Genomic DNA, 19063 nt, shown 5'->3' with positions numbered 1-19063 from the left:
ACGGGCACTGTAATTCCCCTGTCACCGGCGTCTTCATCTTTTTTAGCTTGCACATTGAGGTGCCTTCATTTGCACAACCTGCTTTTCAGACGTTGACAAAGATGTGCGTGTATCCAAGCTTCCTCTTGGTCTCGGGATAAACTCGTCCCTGAGATATCGCTGCAGCCTCGTACATCTTTTAGAAACCGAAAGCTTAGGGCCAACAACAGTTTTTGGCTTCATTGTCTTGAATGAAACCGTTGTTTCCAGGTTCCAATTAGTCAAAAGGAGGCCAAGGTTAGAGAGGAAAACGACAATGAATCACTGCATGAATGGATTTCTGAGCTTTTATTAACTTGGTATGGATGTGAGGAACCTTTCACTCACTGTTAGGCCTCGGCTGGATTAAATCCAATATAATTCTGACCATTGGGGAAAAAAAGGACGTGATTTTCACTTTCATCCGTCCGTCACAGGGATCTATTTGTTTTGTCCATCATGATTTTATGTCTTTTCAAAGTTCTAAAAGGACACTTATTGGATTTTATTCCTAAAAAGTCTTTCAAAGTTTTTCTACTGCTGCATTATCGTGTTTTTATCCTCATCCTTTCCCTCTCATTTCCATCACTCTGTCTCAGTTGGAGTCAGGATTTATGGATGCCTCTCATGTGTAGAAAGTGGAATAACCTCTGGAGTTAATGAAATAAACAATAACTCAAACGATTGGTCTGTTTGTTAGAAATTACCTGTGGTCACCTGTAATTCTGTAAGCGACAAGATTTATAGTCCTCTTCCGTTATCTTGTACGTAGATCATCTCCTTACTCCTGCTGCAGCTGATTTGTCAGCTTTATGTAATAAAATGATTAAACACACACACACACACACACACACAGTAGGAGGAGCTGCTGGTGTCTGAACATTTTTCTTTTTCTTTGCTGTATTTTCCTTTTTTCTAATAATATCTTCTGTGATTGAGCACATTGAAACAGTCACGTATTTTGGACACTTTCTTGATGCCGACTATGTATGCTTGTCTTTTTTAAATGATTGAATGAAAAGGAAGACCCAAGTAAAAGGTTTGAACTTGGTGCTGTATCCTAAAGGAACGTGGCCTTTAACCCTACGAGGCCAGATGTTCTCATCAGAACTCAGAACTCACCTTTTAATCTAAAAGTCTGGTGTCATTGGCACACATGTCAGGAATTTAAACTTTGGATGTTTCCTCAAATGCTCTTAATAAGTACGCCGTTTTTTTTTCTTCATTTTCCCCTTGGATCCCTAGAAACCGATTTTTCCTAGTTACTCAGCCTTTGTCCTCGTGATTCCACCACTAGTTTTATTGTTGCTCGCTCTCTCAAGCCGCCGCGGCAGAAGATGAATGGGACATTTACCAGGAACCCTCGGCGGTAGAAAGAACTCCTCCATCTCCCAGAACTCTATTGTGTGCCTGCATCTCATTTGTGCTCCGGGTTCCCACTCACAGTTACGCTCTCTCCCCCTCCCACCCGCTCTCCCTCCCTCTCTCTCTCTCTCTCCCCGCCTGTCTCTCGCTCATTGATCCGCTGGCCGTTGTGCGTAATGTCATTCTACCTTCACGGCAGAGGCAGCGTTTGTCCTCCATCACGCGGCTGCTTTTGCTCCAGCTCGCTCCCTCTCCTTCTCCCTCTCTCTCTCTTTCTATGATCTAACAGGAGCCCTGTCTCCCTCTTCCTCTTCCTCCTCATCTCTCTCCGGTCCAGTGGCAGTAAAAAGTGAACCGCGTACGGTTCCTCTCTCCTCTCCAAACACTGCTTGCCGGCACTTTCCACTCTTCTCTCCCTCCTTTTTATTTTATTTATTTTTTCTCTCTTGCTCTTTCTTTTTCATTTCTTTTTTTCTTCTCCCTCGTCACCCTCCTCTGACTCTGCTGTCACAAGTGATTTGTTTGATTGTCTTTTGGCTCTGCTGTCGGGGTGCGCGCGTGATTGTCCGCGTGGAGGAGAAAGTGAGTGTCTCGTCTTGTCCCCCTCGCCTGCATCATAGTATGTGTGTGTGTGTGTTTGTGAGAGAGAGAGAGAGAGAGAGAGTGCGTGCTGAGAGCTGTGAGAGAGTGACTGTCTATAAAGAGAGAGATAACTGGGGCTGCACGCACTGTGTGTAGTGTCTGTCTTGTGTGTGTGTGTGTATGCGACTAAACAGACAGTGTGTGTGTGTCTGTTTTTCTTTTCCCCTGTGTGTGTGTGTGTGCGTGCGCGCATCACGTCAGCTTGGCTGGGGTCTGGTCGGCTGGCTGGTGAGAGGGAGAACAATATGAGCGAGGTAGGGCAGTGCTAGCATGCGGACCAGGAGCAGGCTGCTGCACAGTTGTAGCAGTCTTAAGATGATGGCCATGGTCCGGACCTCCCTCCAGAAAGTGGTGGTCTTCCTACACAGGCTCCAGAGGATGGCCATCTCCTCGCCGCGCTACCAGAAACTCTGCAAGGTACGTGGACTCCGCGAGAGAGAGAGAGAGAGAGAGAGAGAGAGAGAGACTCAGGGTTTCTGTTTGGGGGTTTCTTTTACTACATTGGACGAATATTAGTTGAAAGTTTCTGCCTAAGTACAGTTGATTCTTTTACATTTATTTTTACTTTACTCTTAAAACTTTCAAGGCATGTTTTGGAGTCTTGCTTTTGGATTCTTTAATTTTTTTGTGATGTGATGTTTTGTCACAAAGTCTTTGCTGCGTAGGTGTAATTTTTTCTTCTTTCAATGTATTTGTCACAAATCACTCACCAAGTAATCTAACTGTGACACATCCAAGTGTTTCTCCTTTATTTCTATTTATTTAAAACACGCCAACAACTGTTTCCAAATGAGCGTCTGAGGGCTTTGCGGTTTACGAGAGGCGTCCTGACCAGGTGGCTTTCTGCTTGGTGAAAGCAAAGTGCACCAGAGAGGAAGCGAATACAGCGGACTTGTCACCATCCACCGCTGTTGATCCCTTTTCTCTCTTCCCTCTGCGCCACATTGACCCGCTCTCAGAGCAAGGCCAGAGGGGGCCAGCTGTTGGGATTTGACAGCGTGAGCGGCTAATGCATCAGAGAAGGTTCTGATCACGTGCCAGCTTCAATCAATGCTCCGACAAACATGTGGTGGTTAGACTTAATCCGGCTTTAATCCACCAATTCATCGCTCTCTTTTTTTGTTTTCCCACTTGACTTTAGTGTTACTACTACAGGTCAATGTAGTGCACTTTACTATATTTTGTTTGGTTTACCTATCCAGTCCCTCATAGAAAGGGGAATATTGAATGGATTAGATTAACAGGACTTGGAGGAAATCGACAGCAGGTGAGAGCAATAAACAGCCATCACTCCTTTTTCATCATCTTTTTGATGCTTCGTTTGTTTGCTGCTAGTTCAACCAATTTCTGGGCGAAACGAGTGAAGTCGGACGACTCCCGCGGCCCTGCTGGTGTCCCAAATCTACACCAATCAACAACCGCCCCTTTCTTTCAGTGCCGAAATTTTGCACACTTTTGCACACTTGTATGGCTCCGCTGGGCATCCCTAGGCTGCACCTTTCCTGGAATGCTTCCCTAGCGGTGGGAGGCATCCGTCATTCCACCCTCGATTAGCCTCCCCTGGGTTGCATCAGTCATTTCAGCTTCGTTTGGCCTTCCCATGGAGGAGGAGGGGGGGCGGGGGGGGGGGCTCGGTGATGCTGGGCTTGTCCTCCTGCCTCCCTGGGGTGCGCTCACTGGCTGCCAGACTGGAGCAGTAGGTTGTGCGTGATGGATCTGTGCTCGGGGCTCGCCCTCCAGGGTCCGGCCATTCGTTCTGCTCCGGGGAAAACAAGCCCACGTGGCCGTTGACTCGGGATGATGAGTACGTCTATAAACTGGTGGCCCCTCTTGTATTGATTAAATGCTATGTAACCACTGAGAGACATCCTTGAGAGAAGCAATGAGAAGCGTCAGATTAAATGTTCTTTAGTTAGGAGACCATCTTGTACCTTGAAATCGGCGTGTCTGCATTCAGCGGCTGATTTGACCGACCATGGCGACACTCTGTGGCGTGAAGGTTTCCGTGGCGCCGCGGCTTTGCTTCTGCTTTCCTACCTTTTTAAGCTTCAAAGCCAAGCTCATCTTCTAAAACTCAATGACCACCATCATGTTGGTCCTCGCTGTGTCTCCCTGTCTGGCAGGATGAAGCAGGCCCGTTCAACAAGATATGATGAGATGGGATCCATATATTATAAAGTCTCATGAGTCATGTCCAACTAATTATTTGTTTTTAACAGCAACTCATTACGTTGATGTATAATACTGCGCTTTGCAGACTTTGCAAGCAGAAGCCATTTAGCTTCAACAGAAAATTGGATCTATTATTTGGTGCTTATATTGTGTTTTTTCTTTCTTCTCCTGCAATTCATCGCTGTAAGGTTTAATGAGCTAGTTGGCAATTAGGGAATACATCTAAACAATGCTGCTCCCTAAGGCTGGTCCTAGCGTGTTTACGCCACACGCAGAACGGCACTCGCCTCCATTGAAGACGCCAACTGAAGGCTTTAAAAGTACATGTGAATTGTTGCCCTGTCCCGACTCTTTCCTTTCACATTCACTTAACTTTTTGGTCCTTCCTCTCCAGCGATCTCGCTCTTTTCTTCGCCTGCGTGCACATTTGTGCCTGCTGGCTGAGTAGCTCGCCTGGTCAGCTGACTCTGGCATACAGGGGGCCCCGGCAGCTCATCTACTCTCCTAACTTTTGCTCTGCCGTGTCTCTCTCTGTGTGTAATCACTGGCTGCCAATTGGCTGAAGGACCGACGTCCCTCCTGGGGAGTGTCCTCCTGCTCTCATTACTGTGGCATCGGTTCCCTGGTGTGTGTGTGTGTGTGTGTGTGTGCGTGTGCGTGCATGCCAAAACCCAATTAAAAAACAGCTCCACGGATAGAGTGCAGTGGTGTTTTCTCGGTCGTGTGGTTTTTCTGGCCAAGGCATCGGCCTGTCGCCTCCCTGCTGCATCCACCTGTACTCGTGGCTCACTGTTACCCCGGGCATGTGGCCCGGCTGGCTGACCTCCCCGTCCTTCAGCTCCAACGGGGTCCTGTGGGTCATTAGCAGGTGTTAGCATTAGCGGTCAGAGCCTCAGGTGCCACCGGATAGCCCACTCTCTCACACACACAAACACACACACACACACACACACACACACACACACACTCCTCCCACTGTTTTTTGGGTCGCACTGAAATCCCAGATTTCTTTTCTTTCATGCATACTCTGAAAAATGTAGTTCACAGACACACATGCCCAGAATGCATCCTGCTCACGCTCACTCATACACACACACACACACACACACACACACACACACACACACACACACACACACACACACACACACACACAGCTACTTGCTTCACAGCTAGCCTTGGTGATGATTCACAGACAAGGGAATTATACGGTAACAGATTCATAAGTGTAGATTATTTAAATTCGTCAAACCATATTGGAAGCAAGCAGAGACAATGAAAGAAAAATGAAGACGTGATTCTGCCTCCAATCAACATTACATGGAGATCACCGCAGATGGGCCGGCAGGAGCAGGGATTTTAAATTGCACTTAAATCATGGATACAGCCCAGAGTTAAGCTGAAGATGAGGAGAAACTCGCCATGTGATGGACAAATGCCATCCGGGGATTAGATTAAACTATGTTGTATATTATTAGATTCAGAGATAAATGGAGAGAAAGTCCTTCTCTCTCTCTCTCTCTCTCTCTCTCTCTCCCCACTTTGTCTCTCTCTCCCCCCACTTTGTCTCCAGCTTCCAGTAAACCAACTTATTGAGCCGGTATTGCATCTGTGCGTTGGTTTGTGCACAACAGGGTTTTAGCCACTCACTTCCATTAGTGGCTTTCAGGCAGCAGCAGGTTAAATGCTAATGCGTGTGCGGTTTGTCGTCAGGTGGAACGTAATAACAAGCCCCTCATGCAGTGGATGTGGGACAGACGCAGTGCTATCCATGGAGAATTACATTCATTTTTGTATTGTAGGGGGGCTTATATTGCTTCGGCCATCTCTGAATTGGTTTGATGTGATTGAAACACACGGTCTTCAAAAGCAATACTTTCTTGACCCGATTAAGTAACCAAAATTCAGTTTTTTTCACTTACTGGACAATGATGATCATAACTATTGAGTATTAATACTTTTTACTTCTGTAATCAGCCTTTGGCAAGTAGACTTTTTTTTTTTTTGGAGCCAAACGAAAGGGATATTATCTCAGCATAACAACTGGAAGCAGAAGGAAAAATCATCTAGAAGCACCTCTGAAACGGCTTAATTAAGCAATAAGGTACGAGAGGCTGTACTTTATCAACCAATAATGTAACAGTTCGAGGGTGTAGTTAGGCAACCCTTATTGCTTTTATAATATGGTTACCAGCAAAATTATAAACAGTAAGTAAATAGCTGCCTTTCAGCACAAAATACTTGTAGCATCGTTCAATAATGCACCCTTCATGACTGACTCTCAACCAATCAGAACGCTGGATTTGATCTACTCGTGTTATAATTAACCGTATTGATCGTATCTTCTTCTTCTGTGTAACAAAAGTATAAATGTGAAGCCATTTGCCACACCAAGTTCGGGGCGCAGCTTAGGTGAGGGGGAATAAAACAAGAGGTGCAATAATTTGTTCTTTGTGCTCCTTCTATGGCTGCCCCCCCCCCGCCCCCCCTCCAGCCCAATATCTACGCTAAGCTCTGTGCTGACTCACAGCCCGTGTTGTTATTTTCTCCAAGTGGTGGGTGTGTGTGCGTCTGTAACTCTGTGTTGCCGACAAACATCACAGTCCCAGATTGGAGGAGTGATTACGGTGTGTAATCCTCGCTCTCACACACTCACACACTCAGTCGGCCTCACACACACACACACACACACACACACACATACACAATCGATAACATTAGGCGGGAATAATGATCAGTAGGGCATTGACCTATATATTGTTACATAAATATATATTGCTTCTACTTCTTTCCTCCTCCTGGTGTTTTTTTTCTGTTGGTGCTTTATTCATTTTACCCATAAAAAAACCCTTTATTTTAACACTTTGGTTCGTTCCCTTTAGTGTCCTTCTTCCTTCTGGCCTTTCTTACTCTCCTTACAAGTATAATTAATTCTTATAAAAGAAGTGGCACATTTTCCCCTTTGTGTCTTAGTGGTTTGTCATTTTATTTCCACGGTGCACTCAGCACAAATCCTTTTGTGTGACAGTTTAGTCATTTAAAAATATACTTTTAAAAAACAGCATTCAGCAAAATCTTGCATTCAGGTCGAAGCAATGGTGTTTGTTTTGTTGTTTCTGAGCGTTGCCGTTTTTTATCGGGACAAAACATATTTTCTTTATGTTAATTATGCACTTTTTTGCAGAAACTCCCCTCTGGCTGCACCTGTTTTTTTTCCTCTTCTGTTGCCTCTTCCAATTTCCCTAAATCCACCTCTCAGTAAGCCAGTAAGTTAGCATATGCTGGGTCTCATATCATCCACTTTCCATTTATGGCGTCATCTGCTCTTTGCATGCCACTCTTAAATCATTCATGCTCTCTCTCCTCTTCCTCCCCTCTCCCTAAAACCCTCTGCCCATCTCTTCCACGGGTTTTAGACGGATGGCTTACATGCTACTTGAAAATGCCTTGATGTCCCGCTTATGAGGCAGATCATTACATGCTGCTGAAACATTGATCAAATGCTTTCTCTGACACAGCTCAATCTAATTATGCAGGGTCAGATATGCGGGGGGGGTGGGGAATGTTTCCCTCACTTAAGCGTCCACTCCCACGTCACATGTGATCTGCCCCAACAACTCAAGGTTGTGTTTGTGTGCATCTTTTGCTGTTTTAACGCTTTATGTGAATGAAGAGCTTTGCCTAGCAGCCTCTTTAGAATGAATGAGTGAATGTACACATGTGAACTCTGCAGGACAAGGATAAAATAAAGAAATGTGTCAACAACACCCCTCCCCCCCCCCCGGCCGAAAGTAAATACTGGAAAGTGTCAAAAGCTGAAAACGGTTGCACTGTTATATCACAGGGAGATTAAAGATAAATCGAGCTATATATAGTCTGTAATCTGCAGGAGGCTACGGCCTGCAAGAGGAGCCAGAGTCAAATTGATATGATGGCTAGTCAGAAGCCGTCCAAAGAAATATTTGTTAGTATGATATCTTAACTCTGCCCAAAGGAGTTCTTGCTGCTGACGTGATAGTTTAGACCTAAGATTCAACGTGAGACGGCTCCACCAAATGTGCAATAGTCCAGAGAAGGATCAGTGTGAGCAGCAACCATTGAGCTCTCCCTCAGCCAGAGTGGTCCCTTCAACCATCGGACCGTACACTTCAAAGGGAACCCGGGGCGGTCCCACGTGACGAGGAGTCACATTAGATTCACTACGGGGCCGCTGCTGTGGATGTTCATTAGTTCAGCGGATTTCATAGTTATCAGTGAAATGTATGAAAAGAGGGACATTTTCACTCATCACCCCGGAGGGGACGAGTAAAGCCCCCCCCCCCCCCCCACTCCACAAGGACGATGAGCCAAGGAGGAAAGCAGTTTGTGTTTCTGTGGGGGGAAAAGCTGATGTGGGGATAAGAAGACCAGGACATTATGGATGAATAAAGAGCCACATTAATGAATTCGAAAAGTTGAAAGACGCCACAGAGAGGAAGAAATGTTCAATGGCGTTTTTACATCTTCAAGGTTCGCCGGGTTAATTTGAGGGTCACCGGAGAGACACACACACACACACGCGCTGGATCGATCCAGGTGCTCGTATTCATTCATTGGACACGGGGTGAAAATTCATTTATTGTTTCACTACAACAACCTCATTTTCCACCATCCTTTGGTTCCCACTGTGTTCAAAAGAGAAATGGCAGCAAAGCCTTTTTCACATTTGTGTAGTTTACAGCCAGGTGGGTCTTGTTTAGTGTCCCCCTCTCTTAGTCTCCGTGCCCTCTCCAGCATATGTGTGTGCCAGTTCGTGCTTGCTAAATATCACTGGGATTAGCACCGGGGGCTTAATTAAAAAGCAATTACCTTTGGTCGCCGCGGGCGACGCTTGGCGAGGAGTAGCTCGACTAATCTGGCGAATGGGGCGACGGACCCACAGCGTGCATCTCACGCACGCACGCACACACACACACACACGCACACACAAATTGTGCAATTGTCTGCTCAAATTAAAGGAGGATTAAAACAAACAATTGGTAATTGGTGAAGAGGGGTGAAGGCTGAAACGGTGGAGAAGGGGCTTCCTTCCCCTCGGCCTCTCGTGGCCTCTGTGCGTTTGTTTAGGAGGTTAAAGGGGCGAGTGATATGCTCTGAGGACATAAGTCCTTTTCCCTGACGAGCTGGTTGGCACGCTGTCGCCTCCCCTCTGTCCGTCTCTCTATTCCTTTTTGGCATTTTTCGCTCTCTGAAGCCCTGAAACAGGTTTGCACAATCATTTCATCTTAAAGGCTGAATTCCATGTTGCTAATGGCAGCAATGAGATCTTCTCTCGTAGACTCAGCGGGAAGCGTCCTTGAAGAACCCTGCATGCTGGAAGACAGTAGATGGAGGGAAATGTGTGTGTCTGTGTGTGTGTGTGTTTGTGCTTCACTGTATCACTGACTGATCTCTCTGAGTACAAAGGATGCTTTTGTGTTCACTCGTATAACTGGGGATTTATTTGTGAGGGATTTCGAGACCCTCGGGTGACTGTTCAGGGATAACAGGATGCTGTTGTTAGAACATTCTCCAAACGAACCCGACCTGTACTCGCACACACTCAAACCAGACAGGAGTGAACCCGCTCCAATGGCAGAAGTTGTATGCTTCCTTTTGCAGAGTTCTCTCACAAATAAAACCACTTCATGTGACAATAGCAATACACCAACAACAACAAAAAACAACTACTGCGAGCTGATATAAACACACAAATAGTCAACTACCGGCACACAACACCACAAGATCTCAAAATAATTGTTCTTACCGATTGATAAATCTGACCAGATCAACTCAGACATTTACCAGTTTACCAGCAGAGTTCAACTGGACAAACCGTTAAAAGCCAGAAGCAGACGTTCCTTACAGGCACTATGGCGATGCTCTTTTAGCGCCGAAGCTGCGGAGGAAGATAAACGATCCACCGCTGATGACTTAAAGTGCAGGTCACCTCAGGTCAAACTGAGCTCTGTCCCATCGGCCGCCATGTCTCCATTTACACACATCACACACATCGGTTTGCTCTTTTGGGTGTGAACGAGTGAGATCTCAAATGACTTCTCTATGGATGGGTGTGTGTGTGTGTGTGCGTGTGTGTGTGTGTGTGTGTGTGTGTGTGTTTGCAAGTCTGTCAATTTCAGTTCATTTTGGATTGATATTTTCCTTCCTGGAGTAAGACCTTTGATTACTACCAACGTCTCTGGGAATATACGCAGACACACGCGTCCAGGGAGACACCTCTACCCCAGGCCGGTGTATCCTACTTGGCCTCTGTCCTCTTTCCATCCCGCCCCGCTCTATTTATAGCCCATTTTAGGCCCCGCCCTGCCAGGCAGTGCCATGGCAACTAAATGATTGACGCGGCAATCGGCAAGCACGCTCCACCCGTCGAACCCTCTCCTTCCACCCATTCACCTTCCCCGTGGCATCGCAAGCGCCTGACCGTTCTCGCTCCGCGGTGTCCCCCGTGTCCCCGGTGTCCCCCGTGTCCCTCAGTCTGGATGGCCCGCCGCCAAAACGCACTGTACTTGACTACATTAACTGCTCGCCCTTTAACTTCAACCTCTGTTGTTGTGTATTGGCCCGGGCCGTCAGTTTTTATTCTAAGTTTGAATTGTACCATTTGAAAGTGAGGGGGAAAAATGAGGTGTCAGTTGTGCTTATGTGCACATAACACCTCCCGTGAAAGAAAAAGGAAAAAAAAAGGTGTCAGTTTCCCAGCTTACGCTTTAGGTGTATTTCTAACCAGCGAGATGTTTTGACATTATCGTAGGTATGTATAGTGCCTTTTTAAGCTTTATAAAAGCGTAGCTTAGTGCTTCTTGGCCTACAGAGTGTCCCACATTTGCATCAGCAACGGTGTTTTGTTTAGGATCAAAAGGATGAGCGGCAAAGGCTGATATTTATCTAATGAAGGCTCCACATTTGCAGCTGCGCCACTCGATTCAGTCTTATTCGTGCAGCAAAAAACAAACGCGACTACATTCAGTGCAAACTCCTTTCTTTTATCACAGTGGCTTCACTTTCACATCCCTGTTGTGCAGGAAGATGAGTCGGTGCTCTGCCACTAACTGGCCACCACTCAGATTCCTGTTGGCACCACAAAGATATTGTTCCGTCTTCACTTTGTGACGTTTGTTGACAGCGCGCCGGGAGCTTGTTCATCGATCGGCGTTGAATTTGGCGCTGTGACCATCGTAAAGCACATGCTTTTTGTACACAATCCCTGGGAATCGTGTAGCATGAGATCTCCTCCCGTCTGAATAAGCATATTTTTTTAGATGCACCCGTCAACACATTGATCACTTCATTACCGACTGCTGATAATTATTTGTTGAGAAATATCTTAGCTGTAAATATGTGAAGAGCCGTTATTCCTTCTCTCCGACGTACAAAAGCATTTTCAATGATCCGTGCAGGTCGCTTTGTAGAGGAAATATACTCAAAGGATCAAAGCAGGAACCCAAGAACAACGTCGTATACAAGGGGAAAGATGAGTAATGATCTGACCTGAAAAGAGTGGGTCTAAAATTATAACCAGCGACTACTGACTCACTAATTTCATTTTATTATTTTTGTGTCATTTATGATGTTTTGTCGCATTTTTGTTCAGTGAAACACCAACTGAACAAATCATAAAATAAATCAATAAAAAGAAAAAATGACTTGCTTTTGGAATCTAGCGGATACATTTTCTTTACTCAGATGCGTCTCAGTGCGTCAATCAGTTGAAGTTTTATGATTCTTCGCATCTTTACTGACCTATCAGTGTTCTCTGTGACATTTCTCTGCTTTGTTCAAGTGGACTTTTGAAAAAAAAAAGTCGTATGTATTTTTGAGAGCACGCCATCTATCGCTCCGCAGTAAACAAACCATACATCCTTTTGCCTCCTCCCGGGAGGGATCCATACCTTTCCACAGCACCACTCAACATCTCATCTCATCTCGCTCACAGCTAGTGAACATGACCTGCAAATGCTGGTTGCCATGGCAGTGTCACTGGCTGGAGGAAAGAAAAACAAGAAAGAAAAAAAAAAAGGACCTGTGAGCGGTCGGGCGAGAGGAAATGAAGGTAAAATAATGACGGAATAAATAAATGTCACCTTACCCTCCACCTGAAGAAGCGGATACTCACAGCTAAAAACGTGTCGCGCAAGACAACATGAACCAGCACTTGAGGCGTGATTTAGTTTGAGGTTTGGTCAAAGTAAGACGAAACTGAAACAGGCTGCTGGTGGTTTGGCTTTCATTTTGGTGGCGTGCCCTGAGGAAAATAATGCAAAATTAGAAAGCATTACTTTGGAAACGAGGCCTGAGTGCATATAATCAATCACATTTGAAGTGATTCATGGGCACGACGATTATAGGAAGGTTTCCATTTTCATGACGAATGCCAGTCAAGCAGAAAGAAGGGCCGCACTGCCAGTAAAGCCCCTTTGAGAGAAGTGACGGCATTCAAGAGGCTGTTCGTTGTTTATTTCCCACCCGTTCAAATCTCCGCTGCGGATTTTTTACTGGCTTCGAGTATAATAAACCTGGCTTGCGTTAAATAGCATGCATTAGAGTAATTGTATCCGGTTTCTGCGGGTAAGATGTCCTCTTACAGGAAACAAGGCGATGTGAATGCCGAGCAGATGGAGGCTGTTTGACCTGACGGACTTGCAAGATTATAATGGAAACGAATGAGCCATGTGCTGCCCTTTATAAAAATACAATAATGCAAAAGAGCAATGAAATACCCCCCCCCCCCTCCCCCCCCCCCCCCCCTTCCACACACACACACACACACACACAGCTGATTGAGGCACGATGCACTCGGTACTCGGATGTGAATTCCCGCTGAATCTTAACGTCCAGCCGATGCTGTCTGTGGCCACGTCGCTGCCACGGTGCCATTCCATCAAATGAAACCGTCGGGAGTGTGATTGGCTCCCGACACCAGGATTGTGTTTCTCCAGCCGTATGGGGGGCATCGGGCGGATGTGCTGTGTTGCTGAATTGCTTGTGGAAAGCGCATGCATTAAGGGGGCTGAATTGGAGGGGACAAATAGTCGCTGTAATGGAAGACGGCCTGAGGCTGTGTCTGTGCTGTAACTCGGTTTTCAGTCTGTTGTGGATTTTATTCACTTCCTTTCTCCAATTTCAGTGCAGCGCAATCACACCCGGCAGAGCAGGGCTATTTTTATTTTTTTTTCTCCATTTCATCTCTGTCTCCTTTTCCCATTTTTCTTGGAAGTTTGTATGTGAACGGCCCGCTGTGCCCCGGTGACTTTAACGCCGGCGGCGTGAGACGGCGCTTCCTCCTCTGCCTCGGCCCGCCTTGTTTTTATGTTCATGCACCTCCGCTGACAGGCCCGGGTCCTTAAGCTGGCTGGGGAATCAATTCAGGGGCTCCGACCTTTCCATGGACATGTCACTCATCACATAATTGCTCAGTTTACTAGTATACTTTAATTAACCAGCACACACACACACAGTCGTGCACAGTTTGTCACCGAGCAGACGAGTTGATGAATGGCTTTAGCGCTGGAGGTGCTGAGCGGTGTTTGTGAATGTGACGCTGATTGGCTGCACAGCAGAGACGTCACACACACACACACACACACACACACACACACACACACACACACACACACTGTGTCTCCGACTGTCTCGTTTCCTTTGTTTTCTCGTTGCTGCCTCGCAGTCGGTGCCGAGTGCCTTGTTAAGGCTGAACTGACATCTCTAAGTGGCTGCTTCCTTTATCACCGTAAGGTTGTTTCAGGACATCCTGACATGGACATTTGTGCTTCTTTTTAACTTTGGTGTGAAATGTAATGAGAAGTTAAGCAAAGAAAAAAGTTATTGAATTATTAACTTTAGCTATTTTTAAAAATACAGATTTTTCTTGTTTATTAGTTTTGTGACACTACATGCATATAAAGTTGATTTAACTTCTTTTTCTCTTTTTTTTTATCCACGCGGGTTATGTCTCAGTGATATGCTGACATGCGTTTTGTGGTTAAATCTGATTTACAATTGTGAATTAATTGCTGTCAGAAAATCCCCAATGTTTTTCTCTTCGCCGATGCACCAATCAAAAATTGCACATATTGCACTTCATATTTCATGGAATATTGAGCTGAAATGTTTCTGAAAGCAAACCACTAATTGGGAATTTTTTATTTAGTTTGGAGTTGAGCTCATTGTGTCGTACTAAAGACGGTATGTGATATTACTTTGTTCAGCCAATGGGGGAACATTCGAGGCCTAAAGGAATCCACCTGCTACGCATTATTGGCAGGCCTGCTCTCTGTTCCCCATCGACGTATTACTCTCTCAGTACAGGATTGTTCTTGTATCAACAGGAAAAATTCAGATTTTATGCTCTTTTTCATTGCAGTCGATGTTATTCCAGCTTTTTTATTGATTTTGAAGGTTAAGTCTGGTGAGATTGTTTGCCATACCGCCCTTCTGTGGCATTTGGTTTTATTGATGCAGTCTAGTTTTATGAGATGACCTTTGTGATAATATCACCTGCAGCATATTTTGTTGGCAGCTGACTTGCTAACATGAGCATTTTTCAATATTTTAGATCAAAAGAAGATTTTTGCTTGTTTTCTGTGCACGTAGAAACCTTAAATGCTTATTGGTTAATATCAGAAATACATTACCATGGGGCAGTCAACAAGTCGATTCATTTTCTGCTGATTAATTTTATTAACATTTTTGTATCAGAGAAAACATGATCTGTGAATCTGGAATCTGCTTGCAAGAAAATCACAATTTTCTTTCTGCAGAATACGAGGTAACACGATGCGAGTGGTTGACATACAAGTACTATCATGATCTGGGTGAAGTATTTCCTGTTTTTGCGCTCTGTAGTTTTTATACAGCTGTTCCCCAAGACTTTTCTCAGTTAACTGGCACAGATGTTATCGGGCCTCCAGACACAAGGTCGCCTCAAGCCTTGTGTCAGCACCACGGTGCAAAACAAGTCTCCACTGACCTGAAGGATGTGCCTCAGCTGGGACAGATCGCCCACCTGAGTGCAACGCATGGAGGGGAAATTATCCATTAACATTGTGCTCCTACACAAACTATTTATTTCTTTTGTCTTTATACAGGTGCAGTATAACGTACTGTCCTCGTTTATAGTTAAACAGTCACCCTAATTGTTTCTTTTTCCTTGTCTTTTTCCCACTCACCATGTTTTTTATACTTCCCACTCGTATATTAAGTTTATATGTAAAACAAAGTTTGGTGTGGAAAACATGTCAGATCACACATAGACAGATCGATAATATTAATCCCCAAGGGGAAATGTGTGTGTAATAGTAGCAATACATTACATTGAGATCATACATAGCTCTGTAGTTTTTATCGCTCGTGGTCTCTTTTTCCTGACGGCTCGTCAACATCAGTCATCGGCTCTAGCGTTTATTTCACAGATCGATGGTAGACGTCGTGAATATCTACCTTGTTTTACCTTGTGATTAGAAAATGTTCCCAGTGTTTGTTTCTCCCATACATTTGCAGGTAGAGATGGCAGCATGTTATTGGGCCTCGCTGTGCTGCAGTGCTGATGTTTTCCTGCACGCTTTGTTTCTGCAGGACTGCAATACGTAAACACCATAAAAACCATAAAGCAAGTAGGGGGAAATAAGCCACACTGCAATTGTCCTAAAGCTTTTAGAGCACCTCTTTTTACCGATCGATGCTGATTTCCCTGGAATGCATTACCATGGACCCAGTGCATTTACTAAATTCACTTTTATGAAATTCGTTGTTTGTGTGTGGTGATACAAAGGTCTGCCAGCTTGGGCTGTAATTAGCCTTGTGTTCATTTGGAGAATCTCAATGTGTAAAAGGAGGCCGTATCAGGGAGAAGTAGTTGAGTACAATGAATTGTGTGTGTGTGTGTGCGCGCGTGTGCGGCTTTGAGTTTGATTGCAACGTGATTTAGAGACTGGGCTTTAAGTCAAGCCAATTACTGCATCACAACTCTCCCAGGGAGGGTTAAGTGAACTAACGGAGGCACGAGGCGTAAATCCCATCCCGGCATCACGCAGCAGGCAGGTCTGATAACGGTCTTTGTGGTGGAGGGAGAATAATTGAATAACTTAAAGTGTTGGAACCTTACAATTAGTTATATGAATAAAACCCAGTAATGTTCAGATACCCCTCCCCACCATGCCATTGGTATTATTATTTTTGATGGTGAACATCTATTACCGGGATGTCCTGGATTCTTCAAAGCATGCAGTATTTTTTTCATTATTTTTTAACCGTAAAGAATCTGCCAAGTGCTACGTTCAATTTACAGGGGTTGCTATCATCGGGGGGGGGGCGGCAGCTAAGCAGTTCAGGCTTCATTAAAAGAGGGGAAGGGTAATATTCTGCAAGTCAGGAACAGCCATATGCTAATATATGAAATACACACATGCACGCAGTTTTGACTTAAAAAAACTTTAAATAATATAAAGCAGACTGACCCTTTATTGTTCATGGTAAAATGAACAAGCTCCTGAAGCAGAACTACAGACCCAGTGTGTCAGTTTCTGTTTACATGTAAGGAATCTGAGAGGTAGATTTCTGACCCTTTTTCTTTTGCTCCGAAATAGTAAACATTGCGACTTCTCATGGATGACTAACCACTTCATCTTACTCTGTAATTCAGGCCTTCTCTAAACGTTCTACCTCACCGATCAAATTAAGCTGGAAGGTATCACACTGCAGCCTCTGTGCTTCTAGTTTTGATTGGTCCATTTTTTCATTTGGTTTTAACAGTGTCAGTGTTGACACCATTGAGTCATCGATGGCGTCACTTTTGAGCCATCCATAGCTTCAGCAGTTGTTTCCAACCGTCTGCTGCGGACCACTGAATGCGCCAAGTGAACAAGCAGTATTTTGAAGATAAAAGGGAAGAGCAGTCGTGCTCTTCCCTTTTATCTTCTTCTTAATACAGCTGCTAAGTGTGAAGGGTTAATTGGGCACCAAAAGGTGAGCAGCTGCCGACTCCATTCCCACCCGAGAGCACTAAATAGATGCAAATCAAAGGCTGAAAATGGATGTTCGCCATCATCTTGCACTTTCCCTCATGGATATTAGTGCCACTTAAAGGTAACTGCATGAGACATTAGTGTGTTCCACATTAGAGTTCATCATCACTACAAGACTTTTTTTGGATGACATCGAAGGTGAATATATGACATGAAAGGTCATTTCATTTCCACCACTGGAAGGAGCACTCGGGGAAGCTGATGGATGGATTGCAGAGCGTCTTTCTGTTTTCATACAGACCTCCATAGTCCCAAAGAGAATGCGACCGACACACAGGTTGTTATTAAATGAATCGCTATGGAATTTGGTCCGTTGGTCCCCAGAAGATGATCCACCCCTCAGACTCAGATAAATCCTTTCACTTTCCTTCTGGCACCACATGACTTTTCTGGGTTTTTAGTTAAATGTCTTTGCGTTGCAAAGAAATTTGGTGAAGACCTCCATATCCTCCTCAGGATGAACTGAAATTACTTTGGTGTCCCCTGACTTTTCACCTAATTAGCTAACACCCTAAACTACGTTTGTGGCCATGGCAACAGTTATGTCTGCCTAACGTCATTGCGTCAACTAACATTTAGTTTAGTACAGCCTCAGTGCATAAAAAATGATATTTATATTGCATTTTCAGCAAATGAAGGACGTCAGTTGACTTCCATTGAAGGAATGTGCTGTGTTGTGTTGCTCTGGTGATGTTTCACATCACTTGAGGATCACTAACGGCAAAAAGTCGTCATTGGCAAATCAGCTTTTTGCTCTATTTAAAGCACCTTTTGTGTTCCGGATGTAATACCACAAACTTCGATGATTAGACAAGCCTTTGAAATAAACCAAGAACCTAATGTGCGGCTTACAAGTAATCCACGGAATCCCTTTGAATGAAGACCAATCCATTTTCAAATGGAGCATAAAATTGATGCCGGGGCCAACACTAGAACATCAACTGTGTGCAACTATTTTAATTTGGTGTACAGGAGTAGCTCATTGTATTCCTTCTTTCCGCAGCGTATCAAACTAATGTGTACATGTGTTTATGAACAACTGCGTATTCCGGCGCTGGCTTTGGTTCCCTGTAATTGGACGGGCCTTTCATCTCTGGGCTCGTGCTGGTTTTCTGATGATGTGTCTCCTATTCGTGGCAGATCAAAGGCAGCACTTACAGATTAAAAAGACGACGGTATAAATATGCGCGCGTGGATGCCTCCATGCATACTCAAAAAGAACATCTGAGGGAACACTGATATATCCGTGTTTGACACTCGGTTTGTCTTAATCGTAATCTAAATTTAACGGCACAGCAACACTTGCAGTGGTTCGGAGACAGAGATCCCACTTTGGCGAAAAATATATGAAGTGGTTGTGGCCCCTGGGATGTAAAAGTAGACGCCAAAACAAAGCAGAGAAACACAGATTTCCCATTAAAGTCGGTACTTTAATTTGTGTCTTCTACTTCTTATCCAAGTCTAACAATTACTCACATTTTAATACTAGTTTGGTCCTCGTTCTCCAACAAATCTGTCCTTTTTGGCTTCATTTCATGCTCGGCTGCTAGCAAACAACATCTTCTTTTATCAATGAAGGAGCTTGTCCACAGTTTTGAAAACTGAAAATAAAGCGTAGATTTTACATTTACATTGCAGGCACTCTATTACCTCCATGTTATTGTATTCACTTTAATAAAGGATGATTTATTTCCAAGTCGGACTAAATATTTGTCCACTTTTTTGTTGTTTTAAAGTTGTTTAATAAAGGGAAACTATAAAAAGGGATGTCGTCTTAAAGGATTCAGAAATGTTATAACTTTAAACTG

The 19063-nt window shown here is 44.6% G+C and overlaps 1 protein-coding gene across 3 annotated transcripts in view; it reads left to right on the top strand.

The window, feature by feature from the left end:
* utrn (utrophin) overlaps positions 1 to 19063 on the top strand; it is a 126976-nt gene that overhangs the window by 44841 nt on the left and 63072 nt on the right. Inside the window, exons 1-2 of one of the 3 annotated variants that reach the window (XM_037450244.2) lie at positions 1539 to 1965; positions 2227 to 2442. The exons of 1 other annotated variant lie outside the window; for it this stretch is intronic. In XM_037450244.2, the coding sequence (XP_037306141.2) occupies positions 2296 to 2442 (147 nt within the window). In that variant the 5' untranslated portion in view covers positions 1539 to 1965; positions 2227 to 2295. Of the gene's footprint in view, positions 1 to 1538; positions 1966 to 2029; positions 2443 to 19063 lie in introns of those variants that run through there. One more of the 3 variants, XM_037450243.2, reaches the window with a different exon arrangement.

Source organism: Pungitius pungitius, chromosome 20 (genome assembly GCF_949316345.1).
Source record: "Pungitius pungitius chromosome 20, fPunPun2.1, whole genome shotgun sequence".
In the NCBI taxonomy this organism is placed as follows: Eukaryota; Metazoa; Chordata; class Actinopteri; order Perciformes; family Gasterosteidae; genus Pungitius; species Pungitius pungitius.
This window is presented reverse-complemented; position numbering and strand designations above follow the sequence as displayed.